The sequence below is a fragment of the Xyrauchen texanus genome, chromosome 31, assembly GCF_025860055.1.
Source record: "Xyrauchen texanus isolate HMW12.3.18 chromosome 31, RBS_HiC_50CHRs, whole genome shotgun sequence".
NCBI lineage: Eukaryota > Metazoa > Chordata > Actinopteri > Cypriniformes > Catostomidae > Xyrauchen > Xyrauchen texanus.
In genome coordinates, this window is record NC_068306.1 from 35909875 (window position 1) to 35937044 (window position 27170).

A 27170-nucleotide genomic window follows, 5' to 3' on the forward strand; every position below is an offset into this window, starting at 1 on the left:
GCAGCACTAAATGGAACTGCCAGAGGATTTGTACATTTTCAGTACATTTCTTATAATTTATCATATCGGTTAATATGGGAAAACGATGAAATAGAAAAGTATTCTGACATTCAAAAAATGACTCATTTCACCTATAAGGGAGACTAGTTTTGTTCTGGGCTCCAATACATTAGATTGGTCTGTGATGGAAAAAGGTTTGATGAAAAGCTTTTTACCTGCTCCTCCTGGCAGTAAGAAATCATCAGGGTCATCCTGAGCTTCCAGACATGTGGCCGGTACCCAACCCTGAGTGTCCTCTGAACTAACAAACCACCAACCTGTAGAGCAAATCCAAAGAATCATGACACATAGAATAAACTAAAAGGAATCGAGTCTATAGTTACTCAAGTCGGTGAAAATTCTGAATTTGAAAATGTGCTGAAGTGAATTAGAATGACAGAAAGAGAAATTTAATGAATTGCATTTTCAATAGTTTTGGGGCAAAACATAAAACTTTTTGACAAATTATTAGGGCACCGATACCTTTGTTTAATGAAATTAATTCCATGATGTACCAAATATTTAATCGAATTAAATGCATATCTACGTATATCTAGCCTACTGCAAAAGGCCCCCAAATAAATATAATTTCTTCCATTTTCTCCCCAATTGGAATGCCCAATTCCCAATGCACTCCAAGTTAATGTGGCGGCATAGTGACTCGCCTCAATCTGGGTGGTAGAGGACAAATCTCAGTTGTCTCCATGTCTGAAACAGTCAATCCATGCATCTTATCTCGTGGCTTGTTGAGCGCGTTACCGCAGAGACCAAGCGCATGTGCAGGCTCACGCAATTCTCCGCAGCACTCACGTATAATACACCACACGCCCCACTTAGAGCGAGAACCAAATTATAGCGACCACAAGGAGGTTACCCCATGTGACTCTACCCTCCCTAGCAACTGGGCCAATTTGGTTGCTTGGGAGACCTGGCAGGAGTCACTTAGCACACCCTGGATTCGAACTTGCAACTCCAGGGGTGGTAGCCAGTGTCAGGAATATAATTAATTATAAATATATTATAGAATAAATATTTATAATAAATATAAATATATATAATTCAAATACATTATATCAAGGCATGTGCATAAGGGGTGGCTCTAGTCGGCTTGAGCCCCTTTTGCTGAGGTGTCCCTCTGACAAGAGCAGTAGCATAACAAATTCCACCCAAATGAAATTACCTTTTGTTGCTTAATAATAGTATGTAGGTGTGTAAAAATGCATCAATATGCTGCTTTACCTTTGATGCATTGATTGCAGAATGTAATTCTCATTCCATATCTATAGAGAAAAGACAGCCTGCCGACTGATTAATATTAAATGAGGGTGTGGCAGGGCGGAGGGAGGGGCCAGGTCATGATTCTGCATACCCTGCCCCTAATCAGGATAATCAAGCCTCAGAGAGGGATAAGGGCCGACTGGAAGCAGCAGTGCAAGAGAGATTTACGGACAGCTGTCCGACACATTTGTGTGTTTGTCTTTTTGTTTCAGTTTTATATTAAACTATTATTTACATTGCCAAGCCAGTTCTCGCCGCCTCCTTTCCATTAACCCCTTTACAGAGGGTCTAATGTGCATTGCTATGAATACTAGTTCTTTCAATCAGTCAACACACCATTTAGACTTTGGGAAGTGTTAAATGTTACTCGAATTGGAGCTATTGTATTGCATTTCTGTCTTTATACTGTGGAGTTTGGAAAATGTAATAAAGAATTTTGACAGGAAAGAAGTATATAGAGTCAAATTTTACTACTATTAAAATCTGAGATTAATCGCAATTAACTATGAAAAATTGAGATTAATTCCGATTAAAAATTGTAATCTACTGGCAACTCTATTTATAATAATACCCAATGTGTTCAAATCTGTCTCAGATCACACGTGCAACCTCACAACAGACTGATGAAGAAAAACACACTTTAAATTAAGAAAGTTTAGTTCTGCCTTATTGTTCATAATTGTGCATGTCTATAAAAGCACAATACGTTAATTGTTGTTCTTTTCTTACCCAATTGCAATGCACTATGCATATTGGGGAAAATTTGGAGAATACACTTGAAAGGTAGACGATACTGCGCCTTTACTCGCAATCATTTTTTGTCCTTACCATGTTACACACCATTATGTTTTAAATTCTGTTCTATTTTGGAAAATACTTATAAAATTTGATTTCATTGTTTTATATTCATGACTAATTATTAAGCCTGATATATTGATACATTAACAGGCCGATGTACTTTAACAAAAATGCGTCTCGAGATCAATGCATTCTGTTGTGCTTGGTACTATATATTGGTAGCTATAATTGAGCGCAAAAATGCATCTGTGGAAAGCCATGCTGCCTACTCGTTTGTTTGAGGCATGTTGCCTGTACAGCTAGAGCGCTGACTGCCCCCAACTGCTTCAAGGTGGTACATCAAGCTTGAGTTGCTCCGATAGAAGGAACATTCCTTATAGCCCTTATTCACAATAGCGCCATCTTTGATATTTGAGATAAATGAATGACTTACCGTCTCTTCAATATTTGTTGTCATGAGTTTTTAATCCTACTGACATTTTTTCCCCCAATGTTTCATAAGAGAACGATCCAAAAATGCTTTAAACAACTTTACAACCCATTGAAGAGATGGCGCTGATGTGAATAAGTTCTGGTCAGGGGCATGATTCATCTGATATATTTTTCAAACAAATATATGAACATGTTAAATCTACAAAAATGTTCTGTATGTGTCATTTTAAACATTGATTTACCTATTTAATCCCATCAGTTACATTTGTGACCAAAATTTTGTTTGAAATTTGAAGGGTCTACAAAGAGTTATTGGTGCCTTTTTCAAAGAGTTGTCAACTGCACTGCAAAACAATGTTCTTAATCAAATTTTTTTGCTGTTTTCCAGTCAAAAATATCTCAACACCAAAATATATTTACATTGGCACAAGATATTAAGTCATGTTTACAGAGAGCTTGTGAACTTCTTGTTTAAAACAACCAATGGGGCAAGAAAAATAAAAGATGTTTAGATATTTTTACTGGAAATTGATCTTTTAACATATATGAGGATATTGTACTATTAAAAACATACTATAAGTTTCAAATCTGCAAAAAGAGCATTTGCTGAAACCAAGCTGCGACTCGTTCTCTACTTCCTATGTCACTCTGTGGTAGACATTTAAATCTGACCGCCTACTTCACCTTATCACTTCCGTAGCCCCACCCAGTAGTGCTGAGCTGTGAGATGGCAAGGAGAGAGCGTTTACTGTCAACTCTTAAAGGAGAAGCAGCACCAAAACAAAGCGTATCTGACAGAGGGTCAGAATGAGGGTTTTTGCGCTAAAGCCTTCACTAATATTAGAAATAAACCTCAAGGAACACATTAAAAGAACAATAAAAAGGCATGTCATGACCCCTTTAAGTTTGCCTTGATTTCATGTGAACATTTTTACATGGGAGAAGCAGATAGTCATTTAATTCCACTGTGTCCCTCTAAAGATGATGTTTGTGTCAAAGCTCCATAAACAGAAGCAAGTAAAACCTGTCACAATACACATACAACTACATATCATGTTTTAAGGGTTTATTATTGATTTATTAACAAGATAGCCCTGGCTCATATAAATCATGTAAATCATGGCTCAAGTAAACATAAACATTGTGGTCACAACTGTGGCCTTTGAAAAACACAGAGCCTCATTTTTCAACAGGCTACAGATTGAGTCCCATTATAAAATTGATTTATTGTAACAATACTGTGAAATCAGTAAAGTAGAAAAGAAATATGTAAAAATAAATAAAAAAAAAAGCAGTTATTCTTGGTTTATCATTTCCTTTCTCAACAATTGCATGCTAGATAAACATATAAAATGTATTGTTTGCAATTTTCTATTGGGTCTTATTAAGAATTGAGGACAATTATACTCTGTACAACTGGTTACAACTGGGTCCAACAGTACAGTACACACACTATTTTAATGTTTAGTTCTTATTATTATTAGTGGTTTAGAAAAGGCATTTCTTTGGATTTCATTCCATTTCAATTCTAATTATCTTTAATAAAAGATTTCTGTATCCGGCTTTGGGACCTCAATTCAAATTCAGGAATTTAAATGGCATTTTAAAGGCACTCTTAATGGTCCTAAATGGCACAGCTCTGATGAATACAGCCTAAATAAACAAAGGATCATACCAGACTCATTCTTCTCGATGACCTCCACCACCTGCCCCACATACAGGCTGACCTCAGAGCTCTCCTGCTTCTCATAGTCTGTGACAGCCACATACTGATCCAATAGCAGCGGGTCGCCCGAGGACGAATCTCCTCCTAAAGGGACAGAGTGGACAGGTATCGTCAACTCTCCTGATGTCCCACCACCACCACCACCACAAGAGAAGAAAGAAGCAAACGTGTTTGGGAAAGATCAAAGCAGGAAAACAAGCCAAGACTTTGAGTGCAGGGAGGCAAACCCATACCAAATCAACAACACCGCTACCGCCAATATGGATTTTTGGGGGGCTTTCTAGACCAAAACATTTTTGTTTAGTATACAAAGCACATTTACTGGAACCTAAACAGTATTATGTATGCTATAAACAGCCACAGCATGTTAAGATTAATTAAATGATCTGAATTAAAACATTGAAGCAGTCACTGATTGTGTTCAAGACAAATTTATTTGCTTGTGTCTGAATTATTTCACATCGAAAAACATATGTACATTTGATATGCATTTTGATATGCAGTCTGAAAGACTTAATATGTTAGACAAATGATAATACGTTTTTAGAGCCCCGATGTAAACGTTTAATCACATGGTTGAGGAGAGCACAACTAAGGCCAGAAACATACTTTCTGCAAGTACCCGTATGCAGATGTGAGCGCTTGGACAACACTTTGCTAATGCATGGTCCGATTAAACATACATAACGTGCATTCTTGAGTTACTGTGGTGGGAACAAACCTCAGTTCTCAAGGCGATAGTTACCTTTAAATGTTACCTTAAATTGTTTGTATTCAGGTAATTTGCTGTAAAAATATTGACTTTAAATTACTTGCTCAGAAATATTGTCTTTAAACTGTTGCTCTGCCATGACAGTAGTTGGCTTGAAAGAAAAAGCTCACCATAGAAGCAGACAGTTCACACTAAAATCTGTTATAGCTCCCCTTGTGACAATGTTGAAAATGCAACGTGTTGCATTGTCTTATTAATTTCGCTCCAACACATTTTTGGAATGCAACAACGTACAAAATCAAGCTTGTGTTGCTAGATGCATCAGTAACACTTTAGAATACTGTATCTTACTTAATGCATAACTAATAATGAATTACTGCAGAACTAATAGGTAATTCTTCATTAACACTTAAGTCACTACTATTAACTACTAAGGAAGATGTGTTAACTTATCAGTATGTAATAGCATTTTATAGTTGTGTTAAGTAACAATTAGCTAATCAATAACTATTGAATTCAGTCATGCCTCCTGATGAACTACTTTTAATTATCTACTAATTCAGCTTCCGGAGAAATAACTATTGAGTAACTACTAATGAACAGTTGATTAATTACAATTAATATCATAACAATTAGCCATTACAATATTCAGGTTGTGGCCCTTTCTTCTTCCTTAATTCTAATGTTATTATTACTAGGGAAATGCAATATGCATTTCGTGGAATTACTACACTCCCAAAATGAGTCATTACAGTGAATTTCATAGTTTTGGCCTGTATGGTCAATTGTTTTGTGAGTGTGGTCTGTTACCAGAAATCAACAACGGAATGGAACCCCATCCCCACTATAAGTGACTAGCCAAATTACTTCAGGTAGGTTTATGATTTATATACAGTATAGTGTGTGTGTCTCTTGTTTTCCTCAGCACATATCACATTACATTTGGGTAAATTATTCCTGTATGTAAGGCAATGACTGAGGGGAAGGGAACATACAGGGAACCCCTGAGTAAAAAATAAAGAATGACCACATAATTATGAGGGAATTACTTACAACCTGGAACAGTATTGTAATTAATCGACTGTTCATTAGTAGTTACTCAATAGTTATTTCTCCTGAAGCTGAATTAGTAGATAATTAAAAGTAGTTCATCAGGAGGCATGACTGAATTCAATAGTTATTGATTAGTTAATTGTTACTTAACACAACTATAAAATGCTATTACATACTGATTAGTTAACACATCTTCCTTAGTAGTTAATAGTAGTGACTTAAGTGTTAATGAAGAATTACCCATTAGTTCTGCAGTAATTCCTTATTAGTTATGCATAAAGTAAGATACAGTATTCTAAAGTGTTACCGATGCATCTGTGTTTTTCGTACATGATTCGTGTACCTCAAATGAATATAACAAATGAACCACTGATGCGCTTAAACATGAAGTAATAAAGCTATATATCCAACACACTCTCACGGCGAAATAGTCAGGATTCGTATGACTTTTCTAAATTTGGCTAATTCGTATGATATCGTGCGACTGCACTGAATGAATTCATACGACTTTCACTTCAGCCAATGAAGTCGCTGGACATCATTTCCATCTAATACGTGACAATTACTTGCTTCTGTCACACACAACAGCTTCCAATCATGTTTACACACTCTACTGGCTGGTTAAGTTAAGATAAGGGGTTTGGGTAAGGGTATAATATTAATAAGCATGTCCTTAACACCTCGTGCGCGGAACTCGCGCTTACTTCTGTATTACACTTCTGGGAATTTGCACGTGATGAAGTTGTATGAGTTTATTCTAACATAATTGTGCAAGATCATACAAAATAGTCCATTTGTAAATTATGTATGAATTTTCATGAGATTGGGTTGTATATATCAATTTGGGAAAATACAAATAATGTATTTTTCCCATTGAATTTAGAATTATATTTCTTACTCCAATATATTTTAATGCATCTATTTGTTTATATAAAACTCGTTACATATCTGTCATTCAATCCTGTTTAAAATGCATTTACAGATATCAATAAATAATTTCTGGCTAGTTGAAATTCCAAATAGAAATATCAGCAATGTAATCATACTAATAAAATATAAAAATATCAGGAATCAAAGTGAATTACTAGTGAAAATTCTAATTTTTGATAACTATAAATGTATCTGACCATGTTAGATTTAATTTATCAATAAATGGTCATTTAAATGGTATGGTAATGAAAGATATCTTAAACGACTGTCTTACTATCACATTCAAATTATCTGAAATTTGAATTGCCACAAGTAAAACCCAAAACACAGCTATAAAAAGTTAGCATTTAAAGAAGTACATAGCTGATGTATTTGAAATTTTAACTAGTAAGAAAGAAATTAAAGATTTCTGTAATTGTGCTTTAAACAGAAGTGAATTACAAATCATTGTAAAATTCTAATAGTGAAAATGCTTTTTACTATTTTACTACAATTTATTTATATCTTGACCATGATTAAATGTTGAAAGGGCTTGTCGTACACTGCTGCATTGATGCAACAGCACTATTACAAGAATTTAACCCTATGACTATTATCAATACAAATACACACTAAAGTAAAGATTTTCTGAAATAACAATCTGCAAAATAGTCCTCCCGTAAACCACCACCGCCACACTGCCATGCACACCACACAGGAAGAGAGCACGAAGCACTGCCCTTGCCCACTTAGGGAACGCACTTCAACGGTTCAAACACAGAGCATGGCTAAGCAAGTATCTGTTACTATCTCTCTTTAGGAAAGAAGTGGCTCGCTCCACAATGCCTGAGGAGGGAACATGAATGAGGGCACGAGTGAACAGTTGGAGGTGGAAAAGAAAGGAATGAAAAGTAAACCTGAAAGGGTGCAAGATGTACACAGGTTTTCTAGGATGATATCGTACCTCAAATGAAAAATTTACTTAGTACACTAAATGAGTTTATGAAGTGCCTGGTCACAAGAGGGTGCTCTATCCACAGAAAAAAGTGAATTACAACACTGAAAAATCATTTGCTCACACTACTGTTGTTCCTCTGTGAAAAACAAGTGGAGAGTGAGCCTCAGTTACATTCACTTTCATTGCATCTTTATTTGTCTATTAAATGAAAGAGATGGGTGACTGAGGGAAAGAATGAAAAAGTCTTACAGATTTGGAATAACATGAGGGGGTTAACTACTCCTTTAACTTACCCAATAAACTCTCAAAAAACAAATTTCTTACCTGACTTCTTCCTTCCAGTTGGTTCCCTGTAAACATAAAGACATGTACATTTGGTTTTCAAATACTTTACAAGAATGATCCACATTCTATATTATATATATATATACACACACACACACACATACATACATACACACACACTTATTTATATACTACATTTACACAGTTGTACACGATTATCTTGCATGGTGCGTCACCAGATAGAGTGTTGGACTTTGAATTCGTGTTTGACTGCGGTTTGAGCCCAGCCAAACACTAGTTGCTAGTTGACACGTGAGATGAAAGTGTCTTAGAAGCAACATGAAATACTGTGGTCACTTCAGAAAATATGCATTTTCTGTCACATTTTGTTTTTAGATGGTTCAAAATGATTATAATATAGGTTCAGGTAAAATCTTTAGGATAGGGAGGTGCTTTTTACTCATTAAGATTATGACACCATTTCACTCGCTATTGCCCCCCTGACATTTCACTGGGGAACATCTCGATTTACTTAACTGTAACCCCTATTCCCTGATAAAAGCGTAACGAGATGCTGCGCTGATTTAGCACTTTGGGAACATCTTTAGGAGTGACCAGCTGTGAATATGTGTGCAACACGTGTATGAAATTGACAATAATTTATGGTCCTAGCAGGAGATCTCAAACACATGGCTTCACGAATGAAGCGACCAATCAGGGGATGTTTCCCCAAAGGCATCCCATCAATCAAGGCATGGCAAGCCGATAGAGAGGCAACATAACCCTGAGAGTGGCGGGGCATGTGCCTCCTGATAATTTTTCCTGCAGAAAGTCCAGAACTGAAGCAATCTGACAGTTAACTGGATATTCATTATGTGCACTGACACTATCTGTCAAAGACACCCCATTTATTGGCATAACTTCTTCTAGTAGAGGGAGCCCTAGCACTTAGAATGGTCTCGATAACAGGTGAAAGCCCAGTGTCCCCCCTTCCCCCTTCAAGAGAGAAGTGTCTCTCCGTGCTGACCAAAGCAGCCATAGATCGGCCAATGGCACAAGCTGCCTGTTTGGTCGCACGGAGAGACAGATCTGTGGCTCAACGAAGCTCTGAGAAAGCTTCTTCGTCGACCGTGGTGCCCGTACTCGGGTCCTTCAACAGGTCAGCCTGGTATGCCTGTAACACTGCCATAGTGTGCAGGGCAGCACCAGCCTGACCTGCTGCCTGATAAGCTTTCCCCACAAGCATAGAGGTGGTCCTGCACGGCTTTGTGGGGAGAGTGGGTCTCTTTAGCGATGATGTCGAGCCAGGCGAGAGATAACTCGCAAGTGTCTCTTCTATAGGCGGTATCACAGAATACCCCCGTGCCTCAGCACCCACAATAGTCAAATATGTCGACATTGAGGGCACGAAGACACTGATGTGGTGTCCCTTTCCCTTGGCCACCAGACAGAAATCTGTCCTCCAGTTTGGAGCGCTTGGGGGCTTGTTCACGTGGCCAGTCTAACTGAAGCCTGGCCACCGCCCGAGAAACCACCTCGAGTAATTCCTCAGCCACTTTATTATCATGCGAGGAACGCTCAGAGGTGGGTAGCTCGAAGTCCACAGACTCAAGAGATTCAAGGTCTCCCTCATCAACCGAAGAGGTGCCGGAGAGCGCTTCAAATCAAATGAAATCAAATCACTTTATTGTCACACTACCATGTACACAAGTGCAACAGTAGGTGAAATTCTTGTGTGCAGTTCCGAGCAACATAGCAGTCATGACAGTGACGAGACATATACCAATTACAGTAAACAACATACTTACACAACACAATTTACATATCAAATGTACACATACTTACACAACACAATAATTATATACAATGTACAGTAAACAATACACACAATATAGAATACACATAAAAAATTATATATATATATATATATATATATGAAGTAGTATAGAAAATGTTGAGAGTCCAGTGTGAGATTATAGATTAATAAAGTGCAGTGCTAATTATTGATCCTGATAGATCAAGTGTTCAACAGTCTGACTGCTTGGGGGAAGAAGCTGTCATGTAGTTGGCTGGTGCGGGTCCTGATGCTGCGATACCGCCTGCCTGATGGTAGCAGTGAGAACAGACCATGACTCGGGTGGCTGGAGTCTCTGATGATCCTCCGAGCTTTTTTCACACACCGCCTGGTGTATATGTCCTGGAGGGAGGGAAGCTCACCTCCGATGATGTTTCTGGCAGTTCGCACCACCCTTTGCAGGGCTTTGCAGTTGTGGGCGGTGCTATTGCCGTACCAGGCGGTGATGCAGCCAGTCAGGATGCTCTCTACAGTACTGGTGTAGAACCGTGTGAGGATGTGGTGGTTCATTCCAAACTTCCTCAGCCGTCTCAGAAAGAAGAGGCACTGGTGAGCCTTCTTCACAACGGCCTCAGTGTGGACGGACCATGTGAGTTCCTCAGTAATGTGGACACCGAGGAACTTGGAAACTGCTGACTCTCTCTATCGGTGCTCCATTGATGGTGATGGGGCTGTGTTCTCCGTCTTTCCTCCTGAAGTCCACCACAAGCTCCTTGGTTTTACTGACATTGAGGGAGAGGTTGTGCTCCTGACACCAGCGTGTCAGAGTGTGCACCTCCTCTCTGTAGGCTCTTTCATCATTGTCAGTGATCAGACCTACCACCGTCATATCGTCAGCAAACTTAATGATGGCATTGGAGATTCAGGATCCAGCTGCACAGTGAGCTGTTTAAGCCCAGAGCCCGGAGTTTCATATCAAGCTTGGAGGGCACTATGGTGTTGAATGCTGAGCTGTAGTCTACAAACAGCATTCTCACATATGTGTTCCATTTTTCCAGATGGGAGAGAGCAGTGTGTAGTGTAGATGCAATGGCATCGTCAGTGGAGCGGTTGTTGAGGTAGGCAAACCGCAATGGGTCCAAAGAGGGGGGCAGAACAGAGCAGATGTAATCTCTGATTAACCTCTCAAAGCATTTGCTGATGATGGGTGACAGAGCAACAGGACGCCAGTCATTTAAGCAAGCGATTGTGGCTTGCTTCGGTACAGGCACAATGGTTGATGTTTTAAAGCATGTGGGGACTACAGACAGGGAGAGGGATAGATTGAAAATGTCCGTAAAAACATCAGCCAGTTGATTCGCACACGCTTGGATGACGCGGCCCGGAATGCCGTCTGGACCCGCGGCTTTACGGATGTTCACCCGTCGGAAGGATCGGGTTACATCCACAACAGAAACGGAGAGTGAATCAACCTCTGTAGCGTCAGTCGCGAGTGCTCTCTCCGCGAGGGCAGAGTGTTGTCCTCGAAACGAGCATAAAATGTATTGAGTTCATCCAGGAGAGATGCAGCGGTGTTCACGGCGGAGTCTTTATTCCGTTTGTAGTCCATGATGGTATTAATTCCCTGCCACATACTTCTAGAGTCAGTGGTGTTGAACTGACCTTCAAGTTTGTGCCTGTACTGGCGTTTGGCTGCACTGATAGTGTTACGGAGGGCATAACTGGCTTGTTTACGCTCCTCCGTGTTAGAAGAATTAAAAGCGGAGGACCCTCCGGTAGCCAGAATGGTCGACACAGAAGCATGAGATATTCCAGATCAGGAGAGCAGAAAGACTTGATGAAATGTACGTTCCTCTGATCACACCATGATTTGTTGATCATAAAACATATACCACCACCTCTGCTTTTACCTGAGAGGTCTTTCGCTCTGTCCGCTCGGTGTACGGAGAAGCCCGTGATTTCAATGGCCGAGTCTGGAATCTCCGCAGCCAGCCAGGTTTCTGTAAGGCATATAACGCAGCAGTCCCTCGTCTCTCGTTGGAAAGAGATCCGCGCTCTCAGCTCGCAGAGTTTGTTGTCCAGTGATTGAACATTTGCCAGTAGTATACTGGGTAGCGGGGGTCGATTTGCACGACGTCTTACTCTGATGAGAACGCCGGCTTACTCTGATGAGAACGCCGCGGCGGGGCAGCCCAGACAAAGGGCTCCGCCGGCGTGTTTGTAAACAGCGGGTCGGCGTTGAGGAATTTGAAGTCCGGTTTTCGATGTGTAATTGTAGAACCTATGTCCAAAAGTGTTTGTCTGTCGTAAACAATATGGCAGACAACATCCAAGAAAAAAAAACAAAGAACTGTAAACAGAACAAACAATAAACCGCAGTGTTGTATCGGAGCTCGCAACGCAGCAGCCATACTCGGCGCCATCTTGAGTCCACTGGGACATCACGAGAAGGACCGGCTGGATCTGGGGAGAGAGCGAGCAATAGGGACGGACCAGTCTCTCGCTCCTCAGTCAGATCCATATTAGAGCCCCACAATGGAAGTGTGGGCGCTGACTCTCGGAAGCAAGACGGACGAGTGGAAAGCATTTTGATTGAGAACAGATCGCAATGCTCGCACCCGGCAACGCAAGAGCAGCATGCTTTTCCCCCAAACACACAAAACAAAACACAAAACCTCAGCCATACAGCGTAAACATGCTTTGTTTATCAGTCATTCTTCTTCTTCTTTTTTTTTTTTTTTAAAGAGAAAGTTTTCTGTGCACTGCCTAACAAATTCTAACTCCTAACAGAGGAAAGCAGAAAGTTCTGACAGGTCAAGCAGCACAACACACACAGAGTGATCTGAAGACTGAAGAATCTATTTATAGCCCCTGTACCGGCGCATCCTGATGATGTCACCGGCGGAGGCTATAAATTCTAGTCAATTTCAATGACGTGTTGAACACATATTCACAGCTGGTCACTCCTAGAGAAGTTCCCAAAGCGCTAAATCAGTGCAGCATCAGTGTAGCTATTTGATAGGGAACTGCAGCCAAACGTGTAATGAAGCACAGAATTTTGTTTTGCAAAAATGTTGCCATGGTTGCGGAATTTTCATGAGACCAGGCTAAACAGAAAGAGTTTTATGAACAGACATTATTTAATGACAAAATGTTTGCACAGACCTCCACTTAGGACACACATTCCAGGTAACAAGTCAAACCAAACAATAACAATCACGCTGATGAACTATACTACCCAATCACTGATTAGTGAAATTCGAAAAATGACCAGCCAGTGGCTAATCACAGACATTTTTAGTCACAAAGTGCAAAACCAAGCATAGGCGTGCCATTTACTTGCATTGCACAGGATTGAGCACAGACAAAAGATAGATCTTGGGATTTTCAGAAACGATATTGGGATCATTCAATATTGTAAGTACAAGCTTTGTACTGTTTAATATCTTCATGTTGATCGTTCAACCCGATGAAACATAAAAAATACATCACATTGACAACAAAATTCAAACAATGGTTGTAATAATGAGACATGATCTACAACATTTGGATAGAACAACCCCATCGTACCTCATTTACATTTTTCATTACATAAAAATGTCATACCGTGTCAACCCTGAAAACCACCAGTTGTCTGGATTAAGAGAGCACTGCTGAAAAGACCATCTTAACCAGCAAGAAAATCACATGCTTGTCTATGCTGGTGTACAGCCAAGTTGTTCATCAGCAAAACTAAGCTGCTGAAGCTTTTCAAAAAACCTTGTTTGATACCAGGTGGTGGTGCCTGCTGGTGACCATCTATGTTGTTTTTATTTTACAGCAGGTTTTGGGGTGGTTGTGGGCACCCTGCCCGAAGGACAGCTTGTACAATGCATGAAAGTGCAGTTTACCATCATCCATAGCTCTGAGAAACAGCGATGGCCATCTTTCTTTCCTGCATTCACAGTACACTCTGCACAAGTCATGCTGACAACCAGCCTGTTCACTTCTAAGATGGAATGACCATCTGTTTGTTATCTACTATATGACCCCCTAAACATTATCACATGAAACATATGCTAACAATGAGTCCATGACTGAGGCCTACACTATAGTGCTTGCATTTGTTTGGGTAGAGTATGATAGCAGACGGGGGTCAGGGAATATTGTAGGCCAACAGTACAGTGTATATTGTGTAGAGAGCAAAATTCAACATACTCTTTAGGGGGGTTCAGGTCTTCAGGACGAGTCTCAAAGAACACACGAACCTCCTCACACTGAGAAATGTACACTGGCATCTGAATCAGGGCCTGAGAAGGAAACATACAAAAATACTTTTGATTGTAGCATATAATAGCCTGTGTCACACATTCTGGAATATGAGTAATCAATAAGCTTTAACAATCATCAGTTCACAAATATTATGACCCTGTTTACACCTGTAATTATGATGCATTTCGGGTGATCCGATCACAAGTGGTCAGCATCAAATACAGTTGTAAAAGGGTGAAAAACGTATTGTGATCAGATCACTGAAATAACACACAGAGGTAATCAAATACACGTGACCACGACACATTTGAGGTGTAAACACTAATCCGTCCTGTATGCATACCGGACAGCAACAAAGAACCCCTGACCTGTCAATCAACCGCTGCGCTAAAACAAGATCTTTCAACAAAGAACTTTGCCGGTTACGAGTGGCTTAAGAAGGAAATAACCGCCCAATCTGAACATTTTAGCGAATAGATGTGCAAGCATGAGAACAACACACATATTTTTTCAATGTGTCTGATATCAACATGGAGGGACACAGATGAGAAGCACATACATCTGAAGCTGCAACAGCTAGCTAGTTTTATTTACACTTTTGTTGTCTCTTATGAGTTGTTGCAGTTTATTCATGTATATATTATACATATTTATTATCTTTTTGTATATTTAGTACCATGCAGTAACACACTGACATAGTAAATTATGTATGTCATCATGAAATCAGAGACCCTCCCCTTGAAATACAAAGACAAGTGGTCACTGGAGATGCATTTAAGCGACCAGATACAAACAGCGATGTGTCCCGCCTGACCAAATGTGATTGGATCACCTGAGATGTATCTTACTATTAGGCCAAATGGGGTCTATACTTGTTTTCTCGCTTTCAAAAATGAAGTGAATACATAATACATTTCAATAAAAAAACAAGCCACAAATCTGACCTAAAGGTCCTCAACTGGAAATACTCGTTCTACTTAAATGGCAATTTTTTTTTTAAAGTCATCAAATAAAACCCATTTCCCATGGCATATTAGACTCGTTTCCCATAAAGTGCCATTCACATTTATTGTTGTTTCTTTGTTACTTTCACGTCCCAGGGTTTGATTTTTTATTAAAACAAACAGATTTCAAACAGATTTCATTAAAACTAAATTGAAAACTTTTAACCAGGCCTTTATAAATAATTTTTAGTACTTTACATTTACATTTATGCATTTGGCAGATGCTTTTATCCAAAGCGACTTACAGTGCATTTATTACAGGGACAATCCCCCCGGAGCAACCTGGAGTTAAGTGCCTTGCTGATTAACAGTTATGTGCTTTAGCCCACTACGCCACCACCACTCCACTTTAATATTGAAAGTCTGGAGATGGTACAAGGCTAAAACAGTAAAATCTGAACATTAAAGGAATTTGTAAAGTATGAAAATCCATTATACAAATAATTACATGTTTAAAATTATGACAATCTAAACAAAGAGTGAAATAAACATAAACCAGTTCAATATTTATTATGTGGAAATTATTTCTTTACTAACAACTTTTTCAAAATCCTATGACTGTCTTACATACAGTATGTGGCATCATTTCCAACACACCAAATTATTTTGCCTCAAATATTTTGGTTGAATTACTTGTTAATCAAGTCGACAACATGTGTCAGCGAAAAGCATACTTCAGATGAAAAATTAGACAAGTGACGTTTGAAGAAAATTCAAGGTAAATATCACAATAATATTTTTATTGGGCATCATATTAATTTTGTGTGTGAAAAAAGTGTGAAAATACCATTTAATTGTTTTTAGAATACACAAATTGTTGGTTATGAAATTAGCCTTAGCAAGCCAAATGTGTAGGCCATTTTATTTCAAAAATGCAATTTCAATCAGCATAATTTCCAACAAAGAAATCTATTTCATGAAATGGAGAATCACATTTCCCTTGAAATTTAGACATATAACAGGTAACTGTACAATATAACACAGTAAAATTCGCTCAAAACTTCCTCTCCAGTTTAAAAAGAGCATTTATAGTTCCCACTCCATTGAACAGTCTCATGACATCACGTCCACACAGTTTTCAAAATGAGACATTGCTCAGTTGTATTTGCAAGCACTAAAACATGTCATCACACCCATGGACCCGTCCACTGGCGTTCAATCATATCGTAAACAGAGCGGAAGAGAGACAGACCTAGTATGACCAACTATTTCTGAACACCAAAGGGGATCCATCTGGACTATACTATATTAAAATGCATTACACAGACGTCTTTGACCGCTGTCATGTTTATCGCGCCACTTTTTAAACACGCCGTGTCAAGTTACAACTCAGCATTGGAGACCCTGTTCGGCTTCATTCAGCTGCTCTGTGTTTTGCTGTTCTTGCTCCCATCTGTGTTATTTGTAATTGTTGGTGTATGTAAACAAACACTAGCTGGACGTCTTTGACCATTTGGATGTGTTTCTGGCAATCTGTGCCTCAGTGCACCTATGTGCCATGTGTGTGTGCGCGTCATGTTTCACCGTGCTACGGACTGTGTATGTGCGAAAATAAGCGTGAACTGCTTGCAAACAAGTCATAATACGATTCAAGCTTTGCAAAAGAACCGTTATTGAAATATAGTGCAGTTAAAAACACTTGGACTTGATCGCAAAATCGTGAGTAAACAGTTTAATTCATTAATATTTCAAAATGTCATGACTGTTTGATAGTTATGACGCTGATGTGTTTGAGTGAAGTTTAATATATTTGGATGCAATGTGTTGGATGTGCGTTATGGGTAAACCCTGAAATTTAGTTTTATAATGTTGTAGAGAGCTTGTTATTATTGAGTTTCAAATATTGCTGAATTTGAGGGGCTGCACGATGTTAGCCAGCCTGAACAGTGGATGATAACATTGAAGTTAACATGTGTCCACAACGTTTAGCTATATGTTGCATACAGTGGTTGAAATCTCAATAACCCAAATTGGCTTTCTACTCAAACAACTCCACCATGCCTTAAAAACAGTCACACATCAAATACTGTGAGCTAAATGCATCTCCTGGCTGACACTAGATGCGTTTTGCTACGGTCAATTTTTGCAAAGGCTATTTTATTTTAATAAAGCTGAGTGCTCCTGCATTGTCCTTCACACAGACACTGGAGGATGTCTCGTCTGTTTATATACACTAAATTATGATGTCTGCCCTGACTGGGCTTTTAAAATTCACACCCAGTTGCATTTGTTGAAGGAATGCAAGCAACAGAGTCTGGGACAATTAATCACATATGGTTTGGAAATGCCAATTACTCGTACAATGCATAAATGGGCATGTTTGCGTAATAAAATTGGTGTTTTTATGGCAAAAACATGCTTTTGAATAATTGTTTATGCAGTATTTTAGTATCTAAAAATAAAATATATTTACTTGAGAAGCGAAATAGTATTATATATAGATAGATAGATAGATAGATAGATAGAGAGAGAGAGAGAGAGAGAGAGAGAGAGAGAGAGAGAGAGAGAGAGAAAGAGAAGTATAACAAAATATGGTGAGGTTTATGCTTAAAACAAAACAAACTATTTGCCAATGAGGTAAGAAAAATAAACATATTTCAATGGGGAAAAAAAAGTTTCCCACATGCTCAACTTTCTTAAAAAAAAAGATGCAAAAACAAAAAGGTAAAAGGATACATTTGCCTCTGCAAAAAATTTAAAATAAATAAGTGAATATATTTTTCTTACACAGTATTTTTGTCTTGTTCTCCAGTAAAATTTATCTAAACATCCTAAAAGTAAAATACATTTACTTGAGAAGCGAAATGGCATGGGAAATTAAGTATAGGCTAAATTTGTTATGACATGAGCAAACAATTAGCCAATGGAGTATGCAAAATAAACTGTATTACAAAAAGAATACATGAACCAATACATGTTAAACATAAACCTCAATAAATTTTAGTAGATTTCTCTGAAAACAAGGAAAATATTTTGTCATTTTGTTTTACAAGTAAATGTATCTTGTTTTAAGGATATTGAGATATTTGTACAGTAAAAAAAATGTAAATACTCAGTAAGAGTTTGCAATGCTGTTTGAGGCTGATATATTGTGGCTGGCTTGAACTTTGTCTACCTATTAGCACTGGGTTTGTATGAAGATTGGATGGATATGGATTTATCGGTTTCCATGGACAACACTGATGTCCACAGATTGATGTCTCTCTGGGCATATAACCTGACATCCACTATTATTAGCATTCCCTAAAGACGCTGAGTATATGGAGACCAATTATAGCAAATGGATTCTATTGGGTGCTCTTTACTGTGGGTGCATTACCTTGATTGTTTTATGCGTGTCTGTGAGGGAGAGAGAGAGAGAGAGAGAGAGAGAGAGAGAGGCTTATGTATCCTGATCTAGACAGAAGGGCAAAGAAAGAGGACTTACAGTAGGTTTGGTTTTCATCCAAATATTTTTATGTGCATTTTGAAATTACGCATAAGAAATCCTGAATGCGAAATCCACTTGACATGCGAATAAACGTTCTAAATTCGCTTAAAATTGTATGTGCGCTAGGAGGTAGATTTTCTAGAGCATTGGTTAAAATGCACATTAAGATGATTGAAATGGTTATTCAAAAAAAAATTATGACATGTTTTGACCAATTGTGCATGTGTCGGCATACCAATCGGCACACAATTCTTTGAACATAGCGCTTGTCATTCGGAAGTGTTTAACCCACAGCTGGTCAATAAAGTGTGTCCCAACAATCTGCCACAACAGTTTTGAGAGCGGGCGCTCCCAGGTATGCGGAGGCTGGCGGTGTGTGGGCATCGTAGCTATTTTAGCCCACATTATATCAGATATTACACTTATTCTGCTGTCTCATGGGTGCATGTAATAAATGGGAGAGGTCATTCAGCTGCTCCATCATGACGAGGCAGCTCCGTCACGATAATGCGCATTACATAGTGGATGGAAACGAGCATCAATACGTATTTTCTTACAGCAAATTTTTAGAAATGTGTTTAATCAATGCTAAACATTTTGGATGGAAACCCAGCAATTGAAGACTCCAGATAAATTAGATCAAGTGAATATTTGCAGGTACCAACAAGCTAGGCTTTTACATTTTTTTTAGACTTAACTTTTTTTTGCCCTTGCAAATATTTTAGACACAATGCTAAGCTGTAGGTAGTTTCCTGGGTGTTACCATTATGTTTTGGGTGGTTGATAGAATGTTGATAAGCGGTTACTGTGGATTTTGGGCAGTTACTAGGCTGCTGCAAGGGTATTCTGGTGGCTAGGGTATTGCTAACGTGTTCTCTGTGGTTGCTATGATATCCAGGATGGTTGTTACAGCATTACTAGGTTGCTTACTGGCTGAATTCAAAAGAGACCACTTATGTGGTTGCACCTGGGAAGTTGCCATGTCCTGCAATGTAACATACTATAGTCTATCTAAACTGATTTTAAACAGAATTGTGCCATTGCCACTTCATTTTGAATTTAAGCCATATTTTTTTATTTAGCATTTATGATTTGGTCATACTTTGAAAGTACCATTTTCAAACCAAATTGAAACCGAAATGATTGATGGGCAACCAACAGTAGAAAGACTTCATTGGTGTTTTCCTGTGATGCTAAATTTTCCAGGATTTTACCAATGGTGCGCATCAAGTTTGTGGACTCCTCACTGGAGAATTCGTCCAGCATCTTCCTGCTGCACTTCCCCTGAGGCCTTGGAGTCGTTGACTGTCTGAAGGTGCTTGACAAAGGCTCCTCTCTCAGCACTGTGGACTCTGCTCCACAGATGGTGGATTCAGCTAAGAGAGTACTGGGCCGTGGCCAAAAAGGATATTTTACATGATATGACGAGTTTTTTTTCGATCTCACACTGAGTTCAGCTTTCACCACATGGTTGACATAACTTTTTTCCATAATGTCATACAGAGCTGGCCTCTCCTGAATCATGCTGATTAATTAGTCTTCACTTGACTCATTCCAGACAGCCATGTCGTTTGAAAATATTCACATATTGGAATGAGAAATGTGAAGAAATGAGAAGAGCATTCTGTGTGTTCCCTCTTGATTTCATCGTTTGCTTGCTTTCTTCACTTCCATTTTTCTTCTCGTGCACTGGTTCGCTAAGCTGAATAGCCAATCAGAATGATTCAACAGGTTCAATTGATCAAAAAAAGCCGCCAGGGACCGGTTTACTGCAAAACACACCGCAAAACTAGCCCGACGAATGGGGGTGAAAGGTCAGAGATGCTGGGACAAAATCAATTATGTCTTTTTTGTGTGTGAACAGAAAAACCATGTTATCTTAGTTTAACATTGACATTAAATCAACAACAGATTCAGAATGTAATTTTTTTTTAACATGAATCATACTTTGTATTAAGAGGGTGTTAAGAAACTTGAGGGTGGGCTCTTCTGACGTGGGACAGTAAGCAACCACTTAGACACCACTCAGAACACCTTTTCAACCACATACGCGGCCTCTTTTGAATTCAGCCAATAAGCAACCACACAGTAATGCCCTTGCAACAAACTAACAATGTCCTAGCAACCTCTTGGAACACCTTAGCAACTGCCCACTCACCACAGCAACCACTTAGCAACACCCTAGCAACTGCCCAGAACACCACAGCAACCATCTAGAAACGCCCCTATTATCCACCCATAACACCCAAGCAACTGAATATAAATGCACTTAAGACACCAAGACTACCTTAGCAACATCACAAGTGGTCTCTTTTGACTTGTACCAGTAAGCTACCACTTAGAAACAACTCAAACACCCTAACGACCACCCAGTAAACAACCTAATGCCCTATTAACCACCTAAAACATCAAAGCAACTGCATAGTAATGCACTAAAAAAACTCTCAGAACATCCAAGCAATCACATATAGGGGTATTTTTTAACTACAGCCAGTAAGCAACCACTTAATGCCCTAACAACCACCCTGGATGCCCTTGCATCCACCTAGAACACCCAAGTATCTGTATAGCCAAGCACTTAAAAACACTAAGAACACCCTAACAACCACATAGGTGGTCTCTTTTGACTTCCGCCTGTAAGCAACCATTTAATGGCCTAAAAACCACCCAGGATACCCTAGCAACCACCAAGAACAACCTAGCAATGCCCTATCAACCATTCTGAATACCCTAGCAACTACTCAAACGCCACAGTAACCACTTAGCAACCACTTAAAAAACACCCAGAACACACTAGCAACCACCCAGCAATTCCCTAGCAACAATCTAGAACACCCAAGCAACTGCATAGAAATGTACTAAAAACCACTTATAAAAACACCTAAAATACCTTAGCAACCACAAAGATGGTCTCTTTTGACTTTGGACAGTAAGCCTAATTTCATGGCCTAACAACCACAAAGGATGCCCTAGCAACCACCAATTTTGGTTCTTCCAAAGTATTACCAAAACATAAAGTCTAATGTTTTCTACACTAAATATTTTTGGTTAAAGTCAACATGAAAAGGTAATGGCACAAATCTGTTTAAAATAAATTTTGATGTAGAATAGTATGTTACATTGCAAGACATGCCAATTTCCTATAAATATTAATTTTATACAGTTTGTCCACACCCATCCATCCAATACTTTTGCAGTTCGTAAATGACAGCAGTACTTCACCAACTGATGATGAAATAGGTTTGTTTAAAATACATGTCTGGGAAGTGCTGTTTGAAGTTTCTGGAACTTAATTATTAGTGAAAAGAATTTAAATTCTTATTTTTGGAGAACATCACATTCAAGAGAGGTACAATCCTTCTTCAAACAGTCACGGATCATGACTGCACACACAGCCACCTTGAGGCTTCCTTTAGAAACAGTCCTTTAAAAATCTATGACGTGCTGACAAAGTCTAACTAAGCACAGCTCAAACCTCTGCTCTGCAGCACAAGCCAAATGTGAATTCCTGTAATTTTCCCCTATTAACCCTTCCACCACAAGAACAGTGATTACTCAAGATGGGTCTGTAAACAAAAATAAAATAAAATAAAATAAATAATTTTACAAATTCATACTTAAATGAGAAATTATGAATCGATAGCTCATCCCTCTGGAGTTATTCATGGTTGTTGCATAACACCTGGAAAATCTAAAGTTTTTAGAAAGGAGAGTTTGTTTGAATGGTTTATTTGTATGTTTACTGTATAGTATACTGTATGTCACTGAAAGACATCAATCAATATAAAGTGGGCATAACATACAAGTTAGCAAAGACACAAAGGAAGACATGAGGCCAGCTTTTAGTCATTTTTCAAGACTCCTCCACATATTCCAAATCTTCTGAAGTCACATGATAGCTTTGTGTATAGAACAGGCCGAATTATGTAGACTATGAACAACATAGAAATATTTTGTTATTTAACTAAAATGTTCCCCAATGCCACAGCTCTTTGCTGGGTAGCTCATGAGACAGGGATGTAATTTATTTTCTGAAATAGTTGTGTTCCCTCGAAATGCTGGGGGAATTTACAACAGTTTTACTACAGTAATCATATTTTAACCATGATTTTTATGGTAAAACCATAATAACATACAGGAAAACAGAAACTATGGTAATACAAATCTTGAGAAGAGGATGTCTTCAGTTCCCCATATGTCACTCAAAAACATATCCTGACTTGCGTCCGGCATCTAGATTGGTTCGCAGTGGTAGACCTGAAAGACACGTACTTCCACGTTTCGATTCTGCCTCGACATCGACCCTTTCTATGGTTCGCGTTCGATGGCCAGGCGTATCAGTACAAAAAGTCCTCCCCTTCGGCCTGTCTCTGTCCCCTCGTGTCTTCACGAAAGTCGCTGAGGCAGCCTTTGCCCGCTCAGAGAAGCCGGCATTCGCATACTCAACTACCTCGACGACTGGCTCATCTTGGCCCCCTCGCAAGAGCTACTATGCTCGCACAGAGACCAGGTGCTCAGGCACCTCAGCCTTTTGGGACTTCAGGTCAACTGGTAAAAAAGCAAGCTCACCCCGGTTTAGAGAATCTCTTTTCTCGGCATGGAGTTGGCACCAACGAGCGTGTGCAGTCAGTGCAGAAATGCCTCGCTTCCTTCAAGCCAGGCACAATGGTCCTTTTAAAACTTTTCCAAAGGCTCCTGGGGCATATGGCATCCTCCGCGACGGTCGCGCCGCTGGGGTTGATGCACTGGCTTCAGACTCGAGTCCCGAGACGAGCATGGGGCCGCGGCAGGCACCGTGTGATGATCAGCCCCGCCTGCCACCAGACATTCAAATTCTGAACAGACCTCTGCTTTTTACGGGCAGGAGTACCCTTGCAGCAGGTGTCCCAACGCGTCCTGGTCATGACCGACACCTCCAGATCGGGTTTGGTCACCGTGTGCAACGGGCACGCAGCTGCAGGCCTTTGGAAAAGGGCCCGCTGCGCTGGCACAACAACCGCCTAGAGTTGTTGACTGTTTTCCTTGCCCTGAGGAAGTTTCTCCCATTAGGTCGGGACAAACATATCCTAGTCAGGTCAGACAGCACCGCGGTGGTAGCGTACATAAATTGCCAAGGCGGCGTACGCTCCCGCCACATGTCACGACTCACCCGTCGTCTCCTCCTTTGGAGCCAGCAGCGACTTAGGTCACTGCGTGCCACTCACATCCCCGGCAACCTCAATGTGATAGCGCGTCCGCTGTCACAACAACGCTTGCCCAGTGGAGAGTGGAGGCTTCACCCCCAGTTGGTCCAGCTGATTTGGGAACGATTCGGCAAGGCCCAGGTAGAACTGTTTACCTCCCAAGAGACTTCCCACTGCCGGGGCAGACGCACTGGCACACAGCTGGCCCATGGGGCTGCGCACGTACGCAATTTCCCCAGTGAGCTTTCTTGCACAGGTGTTGTGCAAGGTCAGGGAGGACGAGGAGCAAGTTACCCTAGTGGCTCCATACTGGCCCACTCGGACTTGGTTCTTGGACCTTATGCTTCTCGCAACAGCTCCTCCCTGGCGAATTTCCCTGAGGAAGGACCTTCTTTCTCAGGGACTGGGCACGCTCTGGCATCCGCACCCAGACCTTTGGAACCTCCACGTCTGGCCCCTGGATGGGACGTGGAAGATCTAGCCGGTCTACCACCCGCTGTCGTAGACACGATCAACCAAGCCAGAGCCCCTTCCACCAGGCACCTTTACGCCCTAAAGTGCCGCCTGTTCGTGAATTGGTGTTCTTCCCGGGCTGAAGACCCACAGAGGTGCGCAGTTAGGTCAGTGCTTTTATTTCTGCAGGAGAGGTTGGAGGGGAAGCTGTACCCTTCCACCCTAAAGGTGTATGTCACCACCATCGCGGCCCACCACAATGCAGAAGACAGCAAGTCTCTGGGTAAGCACGACTTAATTATCAGGTTCCTAAATGGCACCCGGAGGTTACATCCCTCCCAGCCAAGCCTGTTCCCCTACAAGCCTGTTCCCCTCCTGGGATATCTCAGTGGTCCTCACAGGCCTCCAGAGACCCCCCTTCGAGCCGCTAGAATCAGCTGGACTCAGGGCCCTCTCTCTTAAAACAGCCCTGCTGATCGCACTCGCCTCCATCAAGAGGGTCGGGGACCTGCAAGCGTTCTGTCAGCGACACTTGCCTGGAGTTCGGTCCGGCAGACACATATGTGATCCTAAGACCGCGGCCGGGCTGCGTGCCCAAGGTTCCTACCACTCCCTTTAGAGACCAGGTTGTGAACCTGCAAGCGCTGCCCTGGGAGGAGGCAGACCCAGCCCTATCGTTGCTGTGTCCCTGGATGATTCCTCCCTAGCCCTTGTGGGTTCATAGTTCAGCTGAGGAACTCGCCGACCCAATCCATCTGCGGATACCTAATTTACCCTGTACTGGAATAGGTGCTCTACAGGTCAAGGACTCCTACGCGGACTCCCCCTGTGTGTGTATTATCCGCGGTACGGTCCCTTGACAAATGCGGATCCGCGTTTTCCTTAGGCAGTCCTGGCTGCCCTCCGGTCGCTGTGTTGAAGGCTGGATCTACCACCGTGCCACTTTCCACATGTCACCTAAAAAACCCATATGACGTACTCACCACTCTTACCTCCCCTTCCGGGCAGGCGTGGTCTCCGCAGGGTCTTTTCCCCCTGAAAGAATAGGAAACTGGGTAAGACCCCCTTCCCTTGATGCATGTAAGGGCCCCGGCCGTGAATTACTCTATGTGAGAAACAGAGCGAAAAGAGGCCCAGCCAGGCTTGGCCCAGAAGGATTCTGATGACTATGTGGCATCGGGGAAGGGTACATGCAGTCTGATACAGTTGGTCACGTTTGCATGTGAGAATACCTGCCCGCTTCTATATCAGCAGTTCACGTACACTGTTGTGGCCGGACTATTTCCGGCTCCTCAGAAAAATCCTGAATGAACTCATTGTATTTGCCCACTTAAATACCCGTACGTCCGGGGGTGTGGTATGCAAATACTGTCTGCCAACTTCTCATTGGCCTTTTTTCATAGATCAGAGGCATATTCGGCACTCAAGAGACCCCTAGTGTCGCTTCTTCAACACAACGTCTCGTTCCCTCCATCGGGGAACGGAGGTTACATACGTAACCTAGACGTTATTGTGAAAGAACTAATTAAGGAAACACAAAATTTATAGCAAGGGAACACAAACCAATTTTGAGGGTACGAAAATCCTATTGTGAAGAAACATAAGATTATGAGGCAAAGCAAAAATTCTAGCGAGGTAATGCAAAACTTGTGATGGAACGCAAAACTTAGAACAAGGGAATGCAAACTATTGCGATGGAACCACTGAGAGGGAATACAAAAATTGCGAAGGAAAGCAAACCATTCCAAGTGAACTCAAACATTATTGCAAGGAAATGTAAAATGAACTATATAGTAGGGAAATGCTAAACTTATCCTGGGGGAAAGCAAGGTATTGCAAAGGAACAAAAAAAAAAAAAACACACTGTAATGGAACACAAAAAATATTGCAAGGGAACGCAAAACCTATTATGAGTGAACGCAAACTATGGTGATGGAACACAAACCATTAAGAGGGAACCAAAAAACTACTTCAGAAAATAATTTCCCTGCCTTTCCTCTAAGGGGCTCTCAGTACAAATCTTATTCTTCTGTTCATTCAAATTTGCTGCATCATATTTTCATAAGAAACGCATGAAAATCAATGCTGCTTATTATAATTTACATCTAATCATATTTGAATGTGCACAAATGCAAATACGATTTGAAAGCTATGGCAGAGGGTCATATATTTTCAGTGAATAATGACAAAATTTTGTCTGTTCATCCCACAAACCACATGGCTTCAGTAGGAAAATAGATGAGCAAATGACGGCAGAATTTACATTTTGGGTGAACAATCGCTTTAATGAATGGGCCTATATTTGATTGTTTTTAGTAATTCAACAGCTTCACAAAATCTCACCGAATTGACTGCTGGGCTGTACACTGAAATAATCCAAATGTGAATATTTAATAGTGAATTGTATTATTTAAAGAAGAACAATGTTCTTCATACATGCGGTAGTTTGTTGTAGACTTACCCTACAGTACTCATTGATGGGTTTGAGGCGTTTCATTGCCACGTCTCTGATGTGGCTTCTTCTGAACAGAATCTTTCCTGTGAGGAAATAATTATCATAATCACACCAGCGTCATTCATCAGCATTAATAACTTTTCTCAGGATTTTAAGAGGCGGAGTTTTAATGTGTATACAGCATCTGCCAAAAGTATACTAGCATATAGATGACCACAAAGCTAAAAGACATGGACTAAAAGCCACAAAACTCCGATTTCATGGATGGCATTTTAAGGAAATGTTGGGAAACTTTTGGGAATGTCCCTGCACACTTTGTCATTTTATCAGATATTGTAAGGCTTTTACCACAAGCATGAAACTTGCCCAAACAAAGATTGTGGCCCATAAAACAATACAAAGAAATTAA

At 40.4% G+C, this 27170-nt stretch overlaps 1 protein-coding gene across 5 annotated transcripts in view; it reads right to left on the reverse strand.

Annotated features, from left to right (window-relative positions):
* LOC127625382 (SH3 and PX domain-containing protein 2B-like) overlaps positions 1 to 27170 on the reverse strand; it is a 77559-nt gene that overhangs the window by 8066 nt on the left and 42323 nt on the right. For all 5 annotated transcript variants that reach the window (XM_052100644.1, XM_052100646.1, XM_052100643.1 and 2 more), the window contains exons 4-8: positions 26768 to 26844; positions 14183 to 14274; positions 8230 to 8255; positions 4223 to 4357; positions 216 to 317 (exon numbers count right to left, since the gene is read on the reverse strand). In XM_052100644.1, coding sequence (XP_051956604.1) covers positions 216 to 317; positions 4223 to 4357; positions 8230 to 8255; positions 14183 to 14274; positions 26768 to 26844 — 432 coding nt within the window. The remainder of the gene's footprint in view (positions 1 to 215; positions 318 to 4222; positions 4358 to 8229; positions 8256 to 14182; positions 14275 to 26767; positions 26845 to 27170) is intronic.